At 42.4% G+C, this 22,490-nt stretch overlaps 1 protein-coding gene across 3 annotated transcripts in view; it reads left to right on the top strand.

The window, feature by feature from the left end:
* ACSL5 (acyl-CoA synthetase long chain family member 5) overlaps positions 1 to 21,760 on the top strand; it is a 45,469-nt gene extending 23,709 nt beyond the window's left edge. For all 3 annotated transcript variants that reach the window (XM_073904202.1, XM_025880472.2, XM_073904201.1), the window contains exons 4-22: positions 1,011 to 1,075; positions 1,191 to 1,292; positions 6,154 to 6,253; positions 7,245 to 7,423; positions 8,175 to 8,207; positions 8,300 to 8,351; positions 9,138 to 9,211; positions 9,792 to 9,869; positions 11,030 to 11,164; positions 14,043 to 14,177; positions 14,645 to 14,740; positions 16,948 to 17,020; positions 17,299 to 17,387; positions 17,646 to 17,762; positions 18,807 to 18,950; positions 19,588 to 19,689; positions 20,184 to 20,255; positions 20,613 to 20,759; positions 21,489 to 21,760. In XM_073904202.1, coding sequence (XP_073760303.1) covers positions 1,011 to 1,075; positions 1,191 to 1,292; positions 6,154 to 6,253; positions 7,245 to 7,423; positions 8,175 to 8,207; positions 8,300 to 8,351; positions 9,138 to 9,211; positions 9,792 to 9,869; positions 11,030 to 11,164; positions 14,043 to 14,177; positions 14,645 to 14,740; positions 16,948 to 17,020; positions 17,299 to 17,387; positions 17,646 to 17,762; positions 18,807 to 18,950; positions 19,588 to 19,689; positions 20,184 to 20,255; positions 20,613 to 20,753 — 1,787 coding nt within the window. In that variant the 3' untranslated portion in view covers positions 20,754 to 20,759; positions 21,489 to 21,760. The remainder of the gene's footprint in view (positions 1 to 1,010; positions 1,076 to 1,190; positions 1,293 to 6,153; positions 6,254 to 7,244; positions 7,424 to 8,174; positions 8,208 to 8,299; positions 8,352 to 9,137; positions 9,212 to 9,791; positions 9,870 to 11,029; positions 11,165 to 14,042; positions 14,178 to 14,644; positions 14,741 to 16,947; positions 17,021 to 17,298; positions 17,388 to 17,645; positions 17,763 to 18,806; positions 18,951 to 19,587; positions 19,690 to 20,183; positions 20,256 to 20,612; positions 20,760 to 21,488) is intronic.
* Positions 21,761 to 22,490: the final 730 nt, after the last annotated feature.

Here is a 22,490-nt window from a genome sequence, read left to right as displayed (position 1 = left end):
GTCAAATAAATAAATAAAATCTTTAAAAAAATTGCTGTTAGAGAAACTTAAAGTACTAACTTTTTAAACCTAGCAAACCAGAAGGCATGTGAAAAAGATACTTGTACGACTTGATGTGTCGCTGGTGGGAGAAGAGTCCTTTCTCACAACTGCTCTGCTAAGAAATGTGGTGCAGGGGATCAAAAACTTGAGCTGTTCCGACCACCACAACCCCGAGTCTGCCCCAACCATGGTGTTTCATTTCAGAGACTCTATTCTAAGAAATGTTCTGAATTTGAAATTAGCAATTTGGAAATATTTATCAGAGCATTATTTCAGCTGTCAGACTTGGAAACGACCCAAATACCCACAATGAGACAAAGTCACTGCAACAGAGCCCTTCCTCAGTTGTCCACAAAAGGCCACTGAAATCTCTACAGAGAAGAAATAATAACATGAGAATTTTTATATCAAATGGGGGATGGAAGTAGGATCCAAAATATATCTGTGGCATGAACATAATCCTGTAAACCTATACAAAGGAACTATGAAAATCAGTATCAGTGTTAATAATAGTGTTTAAGTGATGGAATCATTGACAGCTCGTATTTTGATTTTTTTCTGTATTTTTCATGAGCATACATTTATGATAAGGAAGCTCAATCCAAGATGATGCAATAGAGGTAGGCTGTTTGTGTTTACTTATGGGCTTTACTTGTTCACGTCATGCGGGTAGTCCATATGCCTGGTTTTCTCCAAATGCCTATTACCACGGAGGTCACATATTCCAACACCAAACCACGCTGAATGTTTCAGTGCGTTTCCTAAATGTTTCAGAGGTAGTTTGTAAGACTCTCTCTGCCTTTGAGAACTGAGTACTTACTGCCTTTGACTTTCCTTGACGCATAAGAGAAGCCCACATCCTTACTGGATTTCTCCTTTGTGTCTTGTCTCTTCCTAATCCCCCTTTACCTTCTTGATCCAAAGGATTTGAAGCTGGCACTCATTTTCTTTTAATGTCATGTTTTTAGACAATGGGCCTTGCTTGGGATATAGAAAACCAAACCAGCCCTACAGGTGGCTGTCCTACAAGCAGGTAAGTCATGCCCATGGTTTTGGATAGATTCTTTTGTTACTGTGGTATTCTGGATAATTTGGTCTCTTTGGGGTCTTGACTGCTTCCCCCCCCTTTCTCCCTGTCTCTCTCATAGGTGTCTGATCGCGCAGAGTACCTGGGTTCCTGTCTCTTGCATAAAGGATATAAGCCATCACCAGACCAATTTGTTGGCATCTTTGCTCAGAATAGGCCAGAGGTAACCATGCTCAAGTTAACTTCAGAAATGAGTCTACAGACTTAAACCCTGCCCCGAAACCAGCACTATGACACTGGCTGATGACTTACCAAAACTATTTAAAGCTCTCCTATTCTTTAACTCTTGTCCCCCTGTAAAGAGTTACAGCTCAGGGCCTCCTTAATCCCTGGGTGAATGCCTAGTGCTCTAAGTTAGTACCTAGATTTCTGTCATTTCCTAGCCCATGATGATTCCCTTTAAGTCAGTCTCTTTGTTGTATGAGGAAAATAAGGAAGCTATGTGGTGCTCGCAAATAAGAGCTTGTGGACATTGTAGAAAGGGGGAGCTATCTGTATTAGAATTGGAACCTGCATGTTGTACTTGAACTTGTCAAATAAGGTACCCATTGCCACTGAGACTGGCTGTACCCATCTTTCCACAGTGATTGAAAGCAGATGTTACACATTAAGATGATTGCAAAAAAAACCACAAAAAAACAAAAAAAGCAAAAAAAAAGATGATTGCAATTAAGCTTTAGTTAAGTCATTAGACCAATATCCTAGGGGAAAGCTGCTGCAGAATGGTTGGATGTCCTATGCTCCCTAGTGCCAGTTGTTTAACCAAAACCCTGGGAGGGCAATGACTGCACTTTTGGGTGAATCTACATTATCCACCTTTGTGACACCCAGCCTCAACAGGAAGAGATATCTTTGACTCTCATTTAGGAACTTAATGCCAAACCTAGTGTATTCGTCTGTTCGGGCTGCCATAACAAAATACCACAGACAAGGGCGCTTAAACAACAGAAACTTCTTTTCTCATGGTTCTGGAGGCTGCAAGTCTAAGATCAAGGTGTCAGCAGGTTTGGTTTCCACTGAGGTCTCTCTTCTTGGCTTGCAGGTGACTGCCTTCAAAGTGAGTCCTCACATGGTCTTTCCTCTGTCATCCCTGTTGCCTCTTCCTCTTCTTACAAGGACATCAGTCATATTGGACCCCACCCTTATGAACTTATTTAACCTTAATTACCTCTTTAAAGCCCCTCTCTCCAAAAACAGTCCCATTGGGGGTTAAGGTTTCAACATGAATTTAAGGTGGGGAGGACACAAGTCAGTACATAACACCATTAGCAGATTCTGACCCACCTTTCCAGTTCATTTCGTATTGCTCTTCATGCCTTTTGATGTATACACAGTGATGTTGTGCTGTCTTATCTTTGTTCATCCACTTCCTTCTTCTCTGAATGCCTGCCCTGCTTCCATCTCCATAACCAAATCTTACCAGTCCTTCGAAGCCCTGCCCAATTTCTTTTTTTTTAATTTTTTATTGTTATGTTAATCACCATGTATTACATCATTAGTTTTTGATGTAGTGTTCCATGATTCATTGTTTGTGCATAACACCCAGTGCTCCATGCAGAACGTGCCCTCTTTAATACCCATCACCAGGCTAACCCATCCCCCCACCCCCCTCCCCTCTAGAACCCTCAGTTTGTTTTTCAGAGTCCATCATCTCTCATGGTTCGTCTCCCCCTCTGACTTACTCCCCTTCATTCTTCCCCTCCTGCTTTCTTCTTCTTTTTCTTTTTTCTTAACATATGTTGCATTATTTGTTTCAGAAGTACAGATCTGTGATTCAACAGTCTTGCACAATTCACAGCACTCACCATAGCACATACCCTACCCAATGTCTATCACCCAGCCACCCCATCCCTCCCACCCCCCACCACTCCAGCAACACTCAGTTTGTTTCCTGAGATTAAGAATTCCTCATATCAGTGAGGTCATATGATACATGTCTTTCTCTGATTGACTTATTTCACTCAGCATAACACCCTCCAGTTCCATCCACGTCATTGTAAGTGGCAAGATCTCATTCCTTTCGATGGCTGCATAATATTCCATTGTGTATATATACCACTTCTTCTTTATCCATTCATCTGTCGATGGACATCTTGGCTCTTTCCACAGTTTGGCTATTGTGGACGTTGCTGCTATAAACATTGGGGTGCACGTACCCCTTCAGATCCCTACATTTGTATCTTTGGGGTAAATACCCAGTAGTGCAATTGCTGGATCGTATGGTAGCTCTATTTTCAACTGTTTGAGGAACCTCCATACTGTTTTCCAGAGGGGTTGCACCAGCTTGCATTCCCACCAACAGTGTAGGAGGGTTCCCCTTTCTCCACATCCCCGCCAACATCTGTCGTTTCCTGACTTGTTCATTTTAGCCATTCTGACTGGTGTGAGGTGGTATCTCATGGAGGTTTTGATTTGGATTTCCCTGATGCCGAGCGATGTGGAGCACTTTTTCATGTGTCTGTTGGCCATTTGGATGTCTTCTTTGGAAAAATGTCTGTTCATGTCTTCTGCCCATTTCTTGATTGGATTATTTGTTCTTTGGGTGTTGAGTTTGAGAAGTTCTTTATAGATTTTGGATACTAGCCCTTTATCTGATATGTCATTTGCAAATATTTTCTCCCATTGTGTCGGTTGTCTTTTGGTTTTGTGGACTGTTTCTTTTGCTGTGCAAAAGCTTTTGATCTTGATGAAATCCCAGTAGTTCATTTTTGCCCTGGCTTCCCTTGCCTTTGGCGATGTTTCTAGGAAGAAGTTGCTGTGGCTGAGGTCGAAGAGGTTGCTGCCTGTGTTCTCCTTTAGGATTTTGATGGACTCCTGTCTCACGTTTAGGTCTTTCAACCATTTGGAGTCTAGTTTTGTGTGTGGTGTCAGGAAATGGTCCAGTTTCATTCTTCTGCATGTGGCTGTCCAATTTTCCCAACACCATTTGTGGAAGAGACTGTCTTTTTTCCATTGGACATTCCTTCCTGCTTTGTCAAAGATAAGTTGACCATAGAGTTGAGGGTCCATGTCTGGGGTCTCGATTCTGTTCCATTGATCTATGTGTCTGTTTTTGTGCCAGTACCATACTGTCTTGATGATGACAGCTTTGTAATAGAGCTGGAAGTCCGAAATTGTGATGCCGCCAGCTTTGCTTTTCTTTTTCAATATTCCTCTGCCTATTCGGGGTCTCTTCTGGTTCTGTACAAATTTTAGGATTATTTGTTCCCATTTCTTTGAAAAAAGTGGATGCTATTTTGATGGGGATTGTATTGAATGTGTAGCTTGCTCTAGGTAGCATTGACATCTTCACAATGTTGGGTTCTCCCAATCCATGAGCATGGAACGTTTTTCCATTTCTTTGTGTCTTCTTCAATTTCTTTCATGAGTATTTTATAGTTTTCTGAGTACAGATCCTTTGCCTCTTTGGCTAAATTTATTCCTAGGTATCTTATGGTTTTGGGTGCAATTGTAAATGGGATCGACTCCTTGATTTGTCTCTCTTCTGTCTTGTTGTTGGTGTATAGGAATGCCACAGATTTCTGTGCATTGATTTTCTATCCTGCTACTTTACTGAATTCCTGTATGAGTTCTAGCAGTGTTGGGGTGGAGTCTTTTGGGTTTTCCACATACAGTATCATATCATCTGCAAAGAGTGAGAGTTTGACTTCCTCTTTGCCGATTTGGATGCCTTTGATTTCTTTTTGTTGTCTGATTGCTGTGGCTAGGACTTCTAATACTATGTTGAATAGCAGTGGTGAGAGTGGACATCCCTGCCGCGTTCCTGACCTTAGGGGAAAAGCTCTCAGCTTTTCCCCATTGAGAATGATATTCGCTGTAGGTTTTTCGTAGATGGCTTTTATGATATTGAGGTATGTACCCTCTATCCCTATACTCTGAAGAGTTTTGATCAAGAAAGGATGTTGTACTTTGTCAAATGCTTTTTCTGCATCTATTGAGAGGATCATAGGATTCTTGTTCTTTCTTTTGTTAATGTATTGTATCACGTTGGTTGATTTGCGGATGTTGAACCAGCCTTGCAGCCCAGGGATAAATCCCACTTGGTCGTGGTGAATAATCCTTTTAATGTACTGTTGGATCCTATTGGCTAGTATTTTGGTGAGAATTTTTGCATCCATGTTCATCAAGGATATTGGTCTGTAATTCTCCTTTGTGATGGGGTCTTTGTCTGGTTTTGGGATCAGGGTATTGGTGGCCTCATAAAATGAGTTTGGAAGTTTTCCTTCCATTTCTATGTTTTGGAACAGTTTCAGGAGAATAGGTATTAATTCTTCTTGAAATGTCTGATAGAATTCCCCTGGGAAGCCATCTGGCCCTGGGCTTTTGTTTCTTGGGAGATTTTTGATGACTGCTTCAATTTCCTTAGTGGCTATGGGTCTGTTCAGGTTTTCTATTTCTTCCTGGTTCAGTTTTGGTAGTTGATACAGCTCTAGGAATGCACCCATATCTTCCAGGTTATCTAATTTGCTGGCATAGAGTTGCTCATAAGCCCTGCCCAATTTCTATCACTTTCCCCAAAGCAGTCCCAGATGGCCTTTACCCCACTCCAAAGTGATTTCTCCTTCCTTAAAATTCCTTAAAACTGGGGCACCTGGGTGGCTTGGTCAATTAAGCATCCAACTCTTGATTTCAGCTCAGGTCATGATCTCAGGGTTTTGAGATCAAGCCCTATGTAGGGCTCCATGCTCAGCGGGGAGTCTGCTTGGGATTCTCTCTCCCTCTGCCCCTCCTGTCCCCCACCTAAAAAAGTCCCTTAAAACGAGTGGTTTCTGTACCTTTTATGGATGGAACTTACCACATTCTACTTTCGTATGTTGGTCCTTTGTATTGTAGTTGTCTGGCTAGCTTACCTCTCTTATTTAACTCTACTCTATAGCATTAACAATGCAAGTCTCTAGGGCCCCCAGGTGATTTATTTTAACACAAAGGCATCAAATAAGCATTTGTTGCCTGAATGACTGAAGTGTAATACTCTTCCTTTTCAAAGTGTTTTCTAGTCCTTACTTGAGCTTTTCTCCATACAGTGGATCATCTCTGAGTTGGCTTGTTACACGTACTCCATGGTAGTTGTCCCACTGTATGATACCTTGGGAGCAGAAGCCATCATATTCATTGTCAACAAGGGTAAGACTTTGCGATTAAATTATAACTTGATTCTGTCTTAATGCTCAGTAATTCCTCAGTATCTGCTTTTGCTAGCCAACTTGGAATGCTATGGCCAGAATTTGCTGAAGTCTTTTCTGTTCTGTAGTACTGAGGCTATAATTTACAAGGAAATTACAAAAAGCCCAAGGAGGCGTTGGCTTCTACACAGAAGGTTCGATGAAATGCCCAAGGTGGCAGAGTGTAACGATAGAGTTTAGAGATAAGGCAACTTACTTTGGCCACACTGGATAAAAGGTCACAGAGTGAGTGACTAAGTCATTTAATTGACTGAATCACTATGAAACCACTGATTTCATTTCCTATTGTTGTAAATCCAAGTCAGTACAGTTAGTCAGCATGTACCAATGGCCACAGTGAATTTGTAGAAAAGAAATACCATTGTTAGAGAAACAAGTACAAGTTCAGTGGTCAAATAACTACCCGTTTCACATATCCAAGGTCTTACTTTCTGTCCCAGAACTAGTAGTTTAAGTGACTAGATGCATCTGGACTATAGACACAAATCACAAGTTTTTTATTTTTACAAACAACTATCCAAGAAAATGCTAACATGTAGAATCATAAAATGTTTGCCTGCTAAAATCCCATTTGTCCCTTCTTTTCCCTTCTACTCCCTGCTCCCCTCCCACAAGTAAAACACACTGACAGGACCACACCTGAGTGATCCATGTTTGTTGTCTGTATTCTTAAGCAGAAGGAGTGTCGTGACTCTAGAAACTGTAAACTATCTGGGCAGCATGCATGAAAACTATGTGCTTCTGTTTCCATTAAGCTCATTTATTATCAATGGAATGCTTCAGGTTTTATGCATTATAAATCTGATTTGCAGATGTAATCTCTTTTGGGTACCCACTAGCTTTGAAATTTTCAAAAATCTCTCCCTCGTTGCAAGGCAGTCAAGGACAGAGCAGAGCAAGAAGGTGACCTCTGGCTCTGTTTCTGCTTTCAGCTGATATCGCCACAGTGATCTGCGATACACCCCAAAAGGCATCAATGCTGATAGGGAATGTGGAGAAAGGCCTCACCCCGGGCCTGAAAATGATCATCCTCATGGATCCCTTTGAGGATGACCTGAAGCAAAGAGCGGAGAAAAGTGGAATTGAGATCTTGTCCCTGTTTGATGCTGAGGTATGCGCCTTAAATTCAACTAACAGCTCGAAGCCTGGTCTGCCACCACGACAACAAGCAGGACACCAACCAGAGAGCACGGGGTCCACAAGACCCCTGCCGTGAGGCTTTGAGAATACTTTCCCCTCAAACAATTCAGAAACCGTGTCGGAGGAGAAGCACGGTCTGTGGCCAGTGGGCACCAACTTCTAAGTAGAGGATTTATCAATACTGAGTTCAGCGGTAGTGAAATAGAGGGGGTCCTGGAGTCTGGTGGCAGGGTTCACATTCCAGCGCCACACCTATGAGTTAGGTGACCTTCGGCAAGATTCTCCACATCTCCCTTCCCCCCTCTGTAAAATGAGGCCGACATAGTCCCCACCTCGAGGAGGAGTTGTAAAGAGTTGCGTGAGTTAATCTCTAGAAAGTGTTCAGAACAGTGCCTGCTATGGTAAGCCCTGAAATGTCAACAATTCCTGTTATTCAACAAGATTTAGTAATGGTCCTAGATGACTGGACCTCAAGAGTGGGAAGTTTGAACATCTGGAATCTGCCCTCTTGACGTTGCTGTTCTAGAGAAACTTTATGCTCTTCCCTGGGCCTTCCACTGTGCCTGAATTTGGCTTCTAGGTCTGATCTGGGTTAGAATTTTGGTTCTATTCCCACAGAAAAGGGAGGTGTTTGCATGGAAAGGAGAAAGAGGGGGCTGTATTTGTCATAAGTCTTTCCATCTTAACTAATCACCTCCTTTCTTGGCTTTCTGTTCATGTAGAATCTAGGCAAAGAGAACTTCAGGAAACCTGTGGTAAGTTTTCTTCTGCCCAAATGTGAGTCTTGCCCTGTTCAATTCCCAGAGCTCTTGGTAGGTTAATCCCTTGTGCTTCTCTCCCCCTCTAGCCTCCTAGACCAGAAGACCTGAGTATCATCTGCTTCACTAGTGGGACCACAGGTCAGTGCGCATGAAGCTGTCCCAGAGGCCCCTGGTCGGCCAAAAACATGGCTTGAGTCATGGGTGGGCTGGTAAATATACCCTATAATGAGCCCTATCCTTAGGGTCTTACAACCTAAAGCTTTTGAGCATGGATGCCCCAATGGAAAAACAGAAGTATAAGCAAATAAATTTCATTGAACACACTGGGAGGGGTTTCCATGCTATGGATTTCAGGAGCTATTCAGACGGCACCACAAAGTCAACTTTCTTCCCCAATTCCACTCTCTCAGTTTGACACTGCCAGAATAGTTCCGCTCAATCAAGGTGACCCAGGGAGAGTTCTACACAGATCAGTGTGTGCCTTCCCCCACCCCTGCAGTAACTTCTCTATTAGAACTCCTAATAGCTTTTGATGTGGCCCATGATGACCTATGGCCATATCCTCCTGTCCATTGTACCAGTTTATAACATGATAGTTAGATAATATAGTTAGGTCTGAAGTCCTAAACATAAAAACAGCACAGGGTGGGATTACTTGGATTTTTGCTTTTGACTGTTGCAACCCGAGATTGTGGCTGTACCCTCTGTGGTAGTAGAAGGCTAACGATGTTGTCAGCAGTAATGTCTCGGGGGCATTAATCATTCATAAACAGAGTCCTATACCATTCATAAGAGGACGCGGTGACAGGAGAAGCTCTTGGCTCTCTGGAACAGAACCAATTGAATGCAGCTTCTTCTTTCATAGCCAAAGGCTACCTATTAGTTATTTAAAGGATCTTTATCTCCATGTCCTGTTTCCTACAGGTGACCCTAAAGGAGCCATGCTGACCCATCAAAATATTGTTTCAAATGTTTCTTCTTTCATCAAGTATACGGAGGTCAGTGGTCAATTGAAAAAGAGGTCCCCATTAAAATGTAAATCTGTCGTAAGATTTTAATCTTGAAACAAAAACAAAAATCATGTTAAAGGCCTGAATGTGGACAAATAGTGGTGCTTCTTTGTCCAGAGGACTGTGCATTTTCAAGCCTTGGTCTTTTAGAATTGCTGCACATCTCTACACTCAGTGAAGTTAAGGGGCACCTCTCAGAGTTATACAGTGTACCACATGTACAACTGTGTGTGGCAGTCCTGGGAAGGAGTGGGTCTTTAAAATAAAAAAAAATTATTGAGATATAATTGACATAACATTGTATTAATTTCAGATGTACAACATGATTCCATATATGTGTATGTTGCAAAATGGTCCCCACAATAAATCTAACATCCATCACCACACATAGTTACAGTTTTTTTTTCTTGTGATGAGAACCTTTAAGATCTACTTACTTAATACTTTCAGATATGCAACACAGTATTATAAACTATTAACTATAGTTAATAGGAGCTGCTTTTAAATCTCCTTTGGAAGAGAGAGTTGGCATTAACCCAATGTTGCCTCTCCTTGTTCTGATCTGTAGAATTCTTTCAAGCCCACCCCTGAGGATGTGAGCATATCCTACCTCCCCTTGGCTCATATGTTTGAGAGGATTGTAGAGGTGAGTGTCCAATGTTCCCAGCAGGTATGTGGAAAGGCAGTCCTGACTTGCTAGTTCCATGTTTATTCCAAAGGCAGCTACACAACATTTCCAGTCCTTTCTCCCACGGGAAAGCAGAGGGCAGGGAGCTGGTGCAGCTGAGTCCTGGACCCCGGTATTACTGCAAACTTGCTGTGAAGACTTCCTAGCTTGAAGTAGGGCTCTGGGTCTGTCCAGCAGGACCCATGCTTGCCCCTGCCTTCACACAGGGTGCCAGTGAGTCCTGAAGTCCTAGCCAGGAGCTTACTATCTGCTCTTGATGCTGAGCTGGGATAGGAAACATTGTTTCTTCTTTTAAATCTTATTTTAGTTAGAATTTTTTTTTAACAGTTCTCAGGTTAGAAAAAAGGGAGTGTCTCTCCCCCTGCCCCCACCCCACCCCTGGAAGGGCAGAGAAGGAACATTTGATCCAGGCAAGATGTTCAAGATGTTCAGTGTGTGTGAAGTAGAGCCGTTCAGGATTGCGTGTGTGCCAGAGAGCTGCCTTTCTGCGCGTGGACTGTGGGCTTTTCAGGCAGTTCTGGGGCTGATTTGAGAACTGAAAGCAGTGCTGGCCTCCCCAAAACACATGTGGTAGGATGGATGGAAAATCCTCTCTCTGCTTCCCACTTAAACACCTCTTCAAGCAGCTTAGCTGTTGATGCATCAAGCGCCAAAAGGAACAGTTCGGCTCCTTGGGCTGAAGTGTTGACATCTGATTAATAAAATATCCATTTTAATAAGATTATTGTCCCCACATTTTCATGTCTCTGAAACTGAGATGGTCTTGCAACAGTAGGCATGTTCTAGTCTAACTGGAGGTATTGTCCGTAGTGCTACATGGTGAATGGTCTCTGACGAAGGACAGCGTCTCAGACTGTCACTCAGAGCTAGGGGTGGAAGAGGGTGGGCCCTCAGTCTCACCGTCTGTCTTGTCTGTCCCACCACCTCAGCTGCAGTGAGTTCCCAACCTGTCCTGGGGGTAAGGTCTCAGAATCCTGGGTATCTGAAATGTGTGGGGAGGACGGTGTACAGAGGAAAGTGCCCATGGGTGTCAGCCTAGCTCCTCGATTCGGTCCGAGACAGGCCCTACCTGCAGGGGGCCTCTGGCTCTGAGCCCTGCCCTTTGGTTTTGCTTTTAGGCTATTATGTATTCATGTGGTGCCAAAGTTGGTTTCTTCCAAGGAGATATTCGGTTGCTGCCTGATGACATGAAAACTCTGAAGCCCACAGTGTTTCCTGTCGTGCCTCGACTACTCAACAGAATCTACGATAAGGTACTAACCTTGCTTCTGCTGGGCTGGCCCTGAGATGAAGGCTTAGGCCTGACTGAGGCTCTCAGGAACTCCGTGTTGCTCAGAAATTTTTTCCACTTTCACCCCCTACTCCCTACAACACCCACGTATGGCCACATTCACAAATGCAACTGTGAAAAACCGTACTAAATGAAACCCCCATTCATCTGGATAAGATCATGTGGACCAAATCTGAAGAAAGAGTTCAATTTGGACACTTGGGGAACCCCTCAAAATTAAGCCGACTTACCTAGGAGTTGTCACTCTGATTTCATAACACCTACTGGCTGTTGAGCTTCTTGCTGAGGTACCAGGTCCCATGGTCAACATCTCATATGCATTCTGTCATTTAATCCTCACAAAAACAGGAAATCACATTTACACTTATTATTTCCAACTTACAGCCAAGGAGACTGAGCCTCAGAGGTTAAAAAAAAAAAAAAAAAAAAAAGCTTGACCAGAGTCATATCCAAAAAGGGGTTGGGCCAGAATCATATTGTCACAAAGTAGTTAGTTGTCATTGATCACTGCTCTTTCATTAGAGTTTACAACATGGTGATTTTTCTAATTCAATTCAGTTATTTCTCTTGCATTCATTAGCTGAGATTCTTCCAGAAAGACATGACAAATATTCTTTCCCCTTATTTATCAATCTTCAGAATAATGAATTGGTGCCTCAGTGATCTTCAGAAATGACCAAGATTTTTCCTTTGTACTATTATGAACTTGTGATTTGCATAGCTGTATGCTTAATCCATTTCAGTCATTCTTTGTGATGTCCAAATTGGAAGTTGGGAGCCCCATCAAGCTGTTCATGTGTCCTTTTGACGTAACCCCAGTAGTTTCTGATCGCTTCCCTGCTTTGGGACATAACATGTCCCCAGCTTATCTTTAATGTTTCTCACCCAAGTCTTGGATTGTCTAATCTTCCCAAAGAGTCCTTGGAACTGGGCTACGAACCCAGGCAAAACAGTAATGGAATCCAATCTCTTAACCGGGTGTTTGATCACTTCATAATTTCATAGGCATGGGAGCCCTGGGGAAATAACACCACATGGCCACTCTTCACATGCTTTGGACTCCACCCCTGAGATTCTAGCTCTCCCTTTTAACATGTGAATCTTAGATACTATCCTGGGGCTTCAGTGATGGGGCAGGCAGCATTCTAGAACACAGATGACCCCGAGGACATTGAAAGTGCTGTTTTTAACATAAATGTTAACAATCCTAACAGCTCGCAGCATGCTATGGAATTATTTGGTGGTGATTATGGTTTTTGTTCATGTTAGACATTTTTACTTTAAAAAAAAGATTTATTTATTTGATAGAAAGAGAGCACATGAGCAGAAGGAGTAGAGGGAGAGGGAGAGAGAATCCTAAGCAGACTCCATGCCAAGTGTGGAGCCCAGTGCAGGGCTTGATCTCATGACCCTGAGATCACGACCTGAGACAAAACCAAGAGTCGGATGCTTAACTGATTTAGCCACTCAGGAGCCCCAGACATTTGTACTTTTTTTTGCTTTACAAAGCTCACTATATTTCTTGAAGATTTTATTTATTTATATGAGAGAGAAAGCACAAATGGGGGGAGGGGAAGTAGAGGCTGAGGGAGAAGCAGACCCCCCACTGAGCAGGGAGCCTGATGCAAGACTCAATCCCAGGACCCCGAGATCATGACCTGAGCTGAAGGCAAACACTTAACCGACTGAACCACCCAGGAGCCCCACATGTTTTTACTTTCAAGAGTTTTTTGTGATATGGTGATACTTAACACAGAGTTTACTTTTGTCACTTATTTTAAAAATGGAGGACTTTATTAGTGTGAGTCTCCAAATTCCAGCTTTTGTCAGTGACTTATTAGGAGGAGATTGTTGTGTGAATAATGAAGATAAATCTCTTAAGGTTGAAAGAGGTATCGGGAATGACAGGATTCTACTTGAGAGTAGATCTTAGAGCTGGTGAGACATTGGTAAAATGATGGTATACGCATGAGTAGATGCCTAGAGCACAGTTGGCATTAGGAGGTGAGGTTGAACAGCTCTATTTGGCTACAGGCTCAGAAATGGAAATATAAATATGGAAGATGGCTGGAGAGTTCTCTTCCAATTTTGAACTGGAAAAGAACCTTGATTTCCTTGAATCTGACTTCCAGTAGGATGGCCAGAATATGGGGTTCAGTATTTAATTTTGTAAATAAGGGGGATTTCAAGTTGTACTTGAAGCTCTCCTTTGGCACGTGTATGTTTGATGGGTTAGAGTCAGTGAGGCAAGAATAAGGGAGTCTAGAGAAATAATGTGAGCTTGTAAAATGGTGTCAGAATTAAGCCTAAAGGAAAGAAATAGTAGGAAAGTCTATTGGGTTTTGTATGGTGTGGCTAGAGGAACTTTACTTATAGAGAAAAGTGGTATTTCTCCAAATTTAATGTATATAAGCGTCATAGTTATGGGGGTGGGGAGAGGTGGTGCTTGTTTAAAAAAAAAAAATCAGATTCCTAGGTCTTTCTTGATCTTTTAAAAGCCCAAAAGGTATTGCCCATTGAGCTGTTTTTTATCTAGTATTGCCAAGTGATTTTGGTAGGCAGATGTTGAGAACATTTTGAGGACATGCTTTCTTAGTTGTCAAAGTTGTTTGCCAAGGACAAGAAATCTGGAGGAGCTAGAACTCTGTACATTTATACTCAGTATACTTATGTCTTAGTGTGGCCATAATTCTCTGGAATTGTCATTATTTAGCAATCCAGTTCATGAATGAAAGTCACTTCCTTATGAAACAAGAAGGCACTATATCTTGCTCACCGATGAATGGCTTTGGTGAGTATCTCCAATTGGTTTTGAACTAAGAGGAGCTATCATCTTGCAGGTACAAAATGAAGCCAACACACCCTTGAAGAAGTTCTTGTTGAACTTGGCTATTTCCTGTAAATTCAATGAAGTGAAAAAGGGGATCATCAGGCGTGACAGTTTATGGGACAAGCTCATCTTTGCAAAGATCCAGGTAGGTTGGCTGGGTCCTGGACAGAGCCAGGCAAATATCTGGGCTTCTGGCTAGCTTATCACACTTTGCTTTTTCTCTGATGGCTGAGTGTCTCTTTAACGGTGTTTACTCTCTTGGACAACTTTGTCATTAAAGGAAATTGGTGAAAAAGCAAAAAAAAAGAAAGGATTTTACATAGGTTCTAATGCATACTTTTATTCTCTTAGTTGATCTGTTGAGATTATAGGTAATGCAAAGGGCCTGAGAATATAAATTATCCGAGGAAATATTTAAAAACAGCAGGTCAAGTCCCAGCTATAGAGGATAGTGATAAGAGCAGCTAACATTTTAAGTGCTTTTCCTCAAGGCCAGGCGCTATTAACTAGTTTAGTTCTTATACTGGGTAGGCTGCTCCACCCAGTTAGCAGTGGAGCAAACTGAAGGCAAGGAAAGAGGTTTCAGTGGTTTTTTTTTTCCCTACTGAACAGGCCAGACTGGGCGGGAATGTTCAACTCATGGTCACTGGAGCTGCCCCCATCGCCTGTCCAGTCTTGACATTCCTCCGGGTGGCACTGGGATGTCCGGTAAGCCAAGCACCTTCTTCGAAGATAGCTTATTTCATTTTTGCACAAATGAAGTTCACTCCTTAAAAAATGAAAACACAACTGAAAAACACCATGGAGAAAGTCACCAAAAATCTCAAAATCAGGAGAAAATAATCCTTCTCTGTATGCATCTGTGTATAGACTCCTTTATATAAACGGGCATCAGTTCTAAAATACTTATTAAACTGTGTCCCATCAACATTGGTCCTGGGCAAATAAAGATCTACATCATTTTAGTGGTTTTGAAATAGTTTATTGGATGTACCTAAGTAACTCATCTCCTACTGGGCACTTAAGTCACTGACTATTTTTTCACTATTATAATCAGTGAAGTGATAAGGATACTTGTGTATCCTTTAGTATTTATGCAATTATCAATTTAGGGTATTAAATCCCTGCAAGTAGGGACTACTGGGTCAAAATATATCGGTTTGATTTGTATGTTGATGTAGATTATCACACTTCCCTCCAGAAAGATCTTGTCTTTTTTTATACATTCCTGCAGATAATGCAAAAGATCTTATTTCCTACATTCTTGCCCGTGTCAGGCTTTTTCAATGAAATCTTAGTCAACCAGATGCATAAGAAATCTCATTGCAGTTTTGTTTCTTTTATTAACACTGAACATCTTTTCTATCACTTATTGGCACTTGTATTTCTTCCATGAATTACTCTATTACTTTCTTGTAGAAAAATGGCCGAATGATAATTGGGTTCTTTTTCACATTGCTTCTAAGAGTTCATATAGTAATAATATTAGTCTTTGTTTTGTTAGAAATATTTTTCCTAGTCTCACCTTTTTGCATTGTGGATTGCTATATAATAGTTTCAAATATTTACGTCATCAAACTGATTAATCTTCTTTATTTGTGGTTTTTGAATTGCTTAGACAGCACTCCCTGACTCCAGTATTCCATAAGACTGCTGTCCTTCATATTTTCTGATACTCTTATGGTTTTAATTTTTTTTAAAGATTTTATTTATTTGAGAGAGAGAATGAGAGAGAGAGAGAGCACATGAGAGGAGGGAGGGTCAGAGGGAGAAGCAGACTCCCTGCTGAGCAGGGAGCCCGATGTGGGACTTGATCCTGGAACTCCAGGATCATGACCTGAGCCGAAGGCAGTCGCTTAACCAACTGAGCCATCCAGGCGCCCTGGTTTTAATTTTCTAATTAAAGTCTCTATTCCATCTGGAATTGAGTACAAGTGCTTGGGTGTGGAAATTCTCTTTTTTCCCCCCAAACAGCTAACTAGTTCATCCATTGGACCAACACGCACAGCACAAGTGAACTAGATCTTTGTCCTCACCACGTCCCCTTGGGTATAACCACCATCAAAAAAGATTCTGAATTGATGCCAAGGCCAGAGCTCCTCTACTCTTTCAAATTCGCACCCTCTTGGCCATTCTTAATACTTTCATTTCCTCAGCCCCTAAAACCCATGGATCAGTAGGTCCTGTTGCCAGACTTCCCAGAAATGCTGCCTTCTCCATCTCTACAAAGTCTGCCTATCACAGCCCCTCCCCCACCGCAGTAGCTGAGGCACTGGTTTGCCCCGTCAGCCTCTCTCAGGTCAAGGTTATCCTCTATACCAGGGGTTGGCAAACTGCAGCACAGGCCAAATCTGGCCCATTGCCTCTTTTTAGAAGTGAAATTTTAGTGGAAGGTAGCCATGCCCATTCATTTACATGATGTCTACAGCTGATTTTGTGCTCCATCAGCAAAGCAGTTCAGACAGAGCCCAGGGGCTCACAGCACTGAAAATATTTACGATCTGGTCCTGTAAAGAAAAAGCTTGCCAACCGCTGTTCTATATCACAGCTGGAGCCATTTCTCTTAAAAAGCAACAACAACAACAAAACAAAACAAAAAAACAAACAAAACACTGCTCCCTTTCTTCAGTTCCCTCAGAAGTGCTCCATGGCCCCTGGGCCCTCACTTCACTTCATAACGCGCATTTTCCTATCAACTTGAAATGCTACCTTTCCTGAAATACAGTAGAAGTTTCTATACTTTGGTCTATTTCTGGAGCCTTTTGGTTTTTGAGTGCATCCAAGTTGTGAAGATTTCGCAGCTCAGGCATGGGTCGGAGGTATTAGGACACCAAGTATCTTTCAACCTTGAGAGACCTTGCTTTCCTCATGCCTTGTCTTGCGTTAAGTCTCAGACCCTTCTTTGGTTTCCCCAGGTGTTCGAAGCTTATGGTCAGACAGAATGCACTGCTGGCTGTACATTTACGTCACCTGGGGACTGGACATCAGGTAGGTTCTCCACCTACTGGGCGGGAGATGCAGTGGTTGGGAGAGGGGTTCTCCCAGAACGAGGGCTTAGGTGAGATAACCTCAATGCGCTGGACAAATGTGGCAAATGCCAAACTCAAGTTTCAGTCCAGACGTTTCTATCTTATTTATCCAGCATTGGCACCAGGTAACATTTTAGTCTCTTTCTTTTAGAAGTCAAACCATAAATCTCTCAGAAATGTGCCTGGAATTATCACTGTTTCATGGTTTCCCAGCTGAATTAATGTGGTGTATTCTAGGGCACGTTGGAGTCCCCCTGCCTTGCAATCATGTGAAGCTGGAAGATGTACCTGACATGAACTACTTTTCAGTGAACAATGAAGGAGAGGTGGGTAGGTTGTGCTCTGTAGTACAACCAAGTACAACCAAGTGGCGGACTTGGGTTTGACTCAAATCTTTAACAAAGAACTGAACATCTGTGAGCCTCACTTTCCTAGCCTCTACAACAGGGACTAAAATCTGGTGGTGCTCCCACTGTAGTGGGAACCATGGAATGGTTTAAGGTGGGAGGAGGTATTTTGTCAAGTGCCTCTGCTGGGAGTTGCAACCTTTGCACTGTGACCACCCTGTGCTGTCTTCGGTGCAGATCTGCATCAAGGGCAACAATGTGTTCAAAGGATACCTGAAGGATCCAGAGAAAACCAAGGAAGCTCTAGATGAGGATGGCTGGCTTCACACAGGAGACATCGGCCGTTGGCTCCCGGTGGGTGCTTCTTCAAAATTTCTGGGAGCCTCTGTTGGACTGAAGAAAACTATCTGCTTATAATATGCAAGATGGGCAGAGATGCGAGTAGATTAAATCAGCTGAGGCAGCTGGAAGGGTTAGGGATGTATCCTACCTCTCTTGTGGCATCCTCATACTATGAAGAGGAGATCAGTACAGCTGAAGAACCTAGGTGGGAGATCTGTGTTTTAGTCCTAGCTCTTCCATGGACCAAAAATATAATTATGAGTAAGTCCCCACACTAGAGTTACAGAGGGCCATGCCTTATTAGTCACTTCCAGATAATGTCCATTAGGCTGACCTGAAGGCTAATTTCTGGAGTCCGCCTTCTTGATGGTTCCATGGTTGGTTCAGTCTATTTTCCTACTTAGGGTGTGATCATGTGGATGGTATTTGCCACTTGTCCCAATTCTACAGTTCAAATCCCTAAGAACCTAACTAAGCTCATCAGACCAATTAGCTCAGAGAAATGAAGCTGCAAATGACCTCTGGTGGCTGGTCAGAGCCTTCCCCAGCCCTGCTTCAATCCTACCAAGCACAATTATTGACTTGCTTGATTAGCATTAGGGCAGTGATGCTATCTCAGCCTGCTCCAGGATCTAATAGGAGCAACACATAAAAGGGAGTCAAGGAGAGAGAGATCTAACTAATCCAGAAGTCTTTAGTCTATAACTCCTTCCCTATTCCTGAGAGTTCTGGAAATGGAATAATTGGAAATTAAGTTATTGGAAATTCAGAGCTGCAGAGTTTCTTCACTGGATGAGGCAACCATTCATACAACTTCAGCAGGTTCTGGGGATGCTTTCTGAGGCTCTCTGCAGAGCACAAAACAGTATTGACAGGTTCTTGCCAGAAGCCACTCCCCTCCCCTTTACCCAAAGCTAACAAAGAGAAATGAAAGTTTGCTCAAAAGTCTCTAGAGATCAAGTTTACAGAAGAAAAATACCTGTGACTTTGCCACTCTATTCACTGACATCACCCAGAGGGCTCGAAAACACTGATGCTGTTATCTCTTTCATATAGAATGGAACTCTGAAGATCATTGACCGTAAAAAGAACATTTTCAAGCTGGCCCAAGGAGAATACATTGCTCCAGAGAAGATAGAGAATATCTACATCAGAAGTAGACCAGTGTTGCAAATTTTTGTGCACGGGGATAGCTTACGGGTAATACACTGTTTTAACAATAGCTATTTTCAGGTACAGGCCATGCTGGCTCCGATAGCTACAGGAAATCTGGATAGGTGGGTTTAGGATGAGAAGATTTGAGCTTATAAAACCAAAGTGAAGTCACACTCCAACCCTCAAGGCAATACATATGTAAAAAAATTGTTTAACTATGATGGAGTCTGTGGACAAGTCAACAGAATTGTTCTAACAGTTATTCTAAAGGGTAGCCATTCAGTAACAAAGGACCCCATGTCACACTTAGTTTCCCACTACAGTGGGAGTTCCTCTGGTACAAGGAACTACTTTATACATACTGTGCTTAAACTTAACTTTTGGGGAGTGGGTGGGGTTTGGCAAAAGACAGGCCAGAGATGCTTTAGGCTTAATGCTGAATACCATTTCTTTTTGAATCATCAAATTTGAAGAGAACATTTTTGTAAAAAGATATTGAGTAGGGAAATGGGATCAGAATTCCACGAAGGTTTGAAATACATGGTGAGAGAAGAATGTATAGTATACTATATTGAACTGAGGTCTTGGGGAAGTACCTATTACCAACATAGAATCCTACTGTCTTCATCCAGTGTGGGACACCACGATCCTAGCTCTCACATGCCCCTTTTCCTCTCCATAGTCGTCCTTAGTGGGAGTGGTGGTTCCTGACCCGGAAGTGCTGCCCTCACTTGTAGCCAAACTTGGGGTTAAAGGCTCCCTTGAAGAACTGTGCCAAAACCAAGTAAGTCTCCCTTAAGAAAGCTCTATGCACACCCCTGGGGCCCCTAGTGGGAGAGCAGAGGAGGCCCCACCAAATCAGGCACCAATGATGCCTTCCTCTTTGGAAGAACAGACTCTTCCTACACTTGGGATAGGTGGCTGTAGCTGAAATAGATTGATGGGTTTTATTAGATTGGAAGATAGGATGGGATGGGAAGTTAAACAAAAACCCTCTATTCTTTTTATAGCATGTTCATTATGGGGGAAAAAAATGGAGAATAGAGAATCAAAAAATGCCATCCAGAGAAAAATCCCTGTTAACATTTAGATTTGCCTTTCCTTCTCATTAGCTTTTTGAGCAATATTAAGCATAAAATGTGCTTGTACATACATACGCCTATATCCTGCTTTTATCCTGATGAGCTTTTGTAGGCATTTTGAGTTGGTTCACGTTTAGCCTTTCGTTTGTCTCTTTTTCAAACCAGCCATGCTTTAAGCTGTGTTTTATATTCTTAGGTTGTAAAGGAAGCCATTTTAGAAGACTTGCAGAAAATTGGGAGAGATGGTGGCCTTAAATCCTTTGAACAGGTATGTACTACTGATGTAATCCTGGTCTCTCAAGTCATAATGTTTGGATTTATAATAGGGTTCAATGTAACTTAAAAGGAATTTGAGGTTTTGTACCATTAACCCACTAAGTACAAATGGCAGTGACCTTTCGTAGTTACTTGTACAATCCTTTTTTGCCATTTATTATCCATTTTCCCTTCTCGCTTCTTTCCCAAATTATCAGTTTGTGGGAATGGGCATGTGTTACTGTTCTCTTTACCCTCCCACTTCATCAACCCAACTTTTCTCAAGTTCTTTACAGTATGCAGGGGGCTCTGCAGGAAAGTCTGAATCACTAATAGACGTGTGTGTGTGCGCGCGTATCTTCTCTTCTAGGTCAAAAGCATCCTTCTTCATCCAGAGCCATTTTCCACTGAAAATGGGCTCTTAACACCAACACTGAAAGCAAAACGGGGAGAGCTTTTCAAGTACTTTCGAACCCAAATCAACAGCCTGTATGAGAACATCCAGGAGTAGGTTAAGGTACTTAGAAACTGGAGGGGGCTCAGAGGTAGCCTGCCTTGTAGGAATATAGATTAAAAACTAATCTTATGTTCATTTTCTGTCCTTCCTCTTGTCTGTTATTTTAGTTACTAAATTAATAAAAATCATAGTTTATGGCTTTTTAAAAAATATTGGGAGAATTATAATGTAAATCTTAGCCCTGAACTAAATAAATTTTGTCCTTCCCATCGTACATGTTGCTGATATTCAGGTTTTTGGTCTACTTTTATCAACATGCCTTTCTTCAAGGTCCACTTGCTATTCTTTGTCCCTTCCTCACAACCTCTAAGCTTTCTAAGTGACCACCAGCTCAAGAGCCAAAGTGACTTCTTCCTTGTTTTACAGTAAACCTACCTTGTTGACAGTCCCAGCACTTAGGCCGTCCAAAAATGTTCAAATTAAGAGACCTTTAAGTTTTAAAAAGCTGTTTATAATTCATGTTTTCTAACTATTCCTCAAAACCACTGAAACTTTTAATCTTTTAACCTATCACTAGTATCAATCATACCTTTAATTTCTTCTGTGTGCTTCTGTGGACACTAACGTCTGTCCACAGAAGGCAAGTTTGATCATACTGAACACTTCCTAAACACCCTAGTTTCTCTGACTTGGGAGAATTAAAAAAAAGGGGACCTATAACATGTCCAAAAAGAATGTTCACGAAGTGTTATCTACATAGTATCTGGTGACTAAATCTTTTCCTTACAGTTTGCTGCTGAACTGGAAGTTATGGGGGAAGGAGTTTAAACTCATGTCAAGTGCACTTTTCCAGTAAATGAAGCTAGCACCGAGGAAAAACCTCCTGAACTGGGAACAAAGACCTATGGGCAAGCATGGAGCCTACACCACAGGCTTATCTTCTGGGAAGGAACTGACTGATCTTTCTCTACTGGACTCCAGTTCCTGCTATACCTTACCCCCAGACAACACATGTTGCTTCCACTTGCAAAGCCTTTAAAATAAACTATCACAAACATGTACACTGTGGTGTGTTTTTCCTCACGGACCACGATAAGAATCAGAATCAAGGACCACTTATTCAAGTAACCTAGTGGCTCTCAAACTGGCTGTACACTAGAATTGCCTGAGGGGTTTACAGAGATCCTAATAATGACTGGGTGCCACCCTAGGGATTCCGACTGAAATGGTCTGGGGTACAGCCTGGGCTCTGGGATTTTTAAAAGATCCGTAGGTGATTCTAGTAGGCAACCAAGATTGATGGCTACTAAAGGCAATGTTGAGAGAACCAGGCCCTCTTCTCCCACAACTGTGAGTAAAACAAATACCAGCTGAGCCCAAACTCCAACCGAGCACACGATTCATTGTTTCTTCCTTTACCATCTTTGTTGCTCTCTAAGTAGTCTTGAATAATGTTCCTTTCTGTCCTCTAACTGGAGGTAAGGAGAATGTTCCTGGATGGTCTTTCTAGACCCCAAGCCCAGAAAAGCTGAAGAAATGTCTATTCTTGAGTATCTGAAACAAAGGGAAGACGAGAATTAACCTACAGGGTCCCTCCGTGGTCTTACCTCCTTGACCCCCCCTGCTACTCTCTCCCTCCCTCACTCCAGCTGAGCCACACTGGCTGCCTTCCTGACGGTGTGGCTCTGACATGCCAGGCACATGCCAGCCTGTTTTTCTGGCTGCTCCCTCTGCCTAAGACACAGCTACTCCCAAAGGCACATGACCTGTCCCTTCAACTGTCAAAGGTCA

Source organism: Callorhinus ursinus, unplaced genomic scaffold (genome assembly GCF_003265705.2).
Source record: "Callorhinus ursinus isolate GAN/ISIS: 27379988/994484 unplaced genomic scaffold, GSC_fseal_2.0 scaffold20, whole genome shotgun sequence".
In the NCBI taxonomy this organism is placed as follows: domain Eukaryota; kingdom Metazoa; phylum Chordata; class Mammalia; order Carnivora; family Otariidae; genus Callorhinus; species Callorhinus ursinus.
The sequence above is the reverse complement of the archived record's forward strand: the minus strand, read 5'-3'. Positions and strand labels throughout refer to the sequence as shown.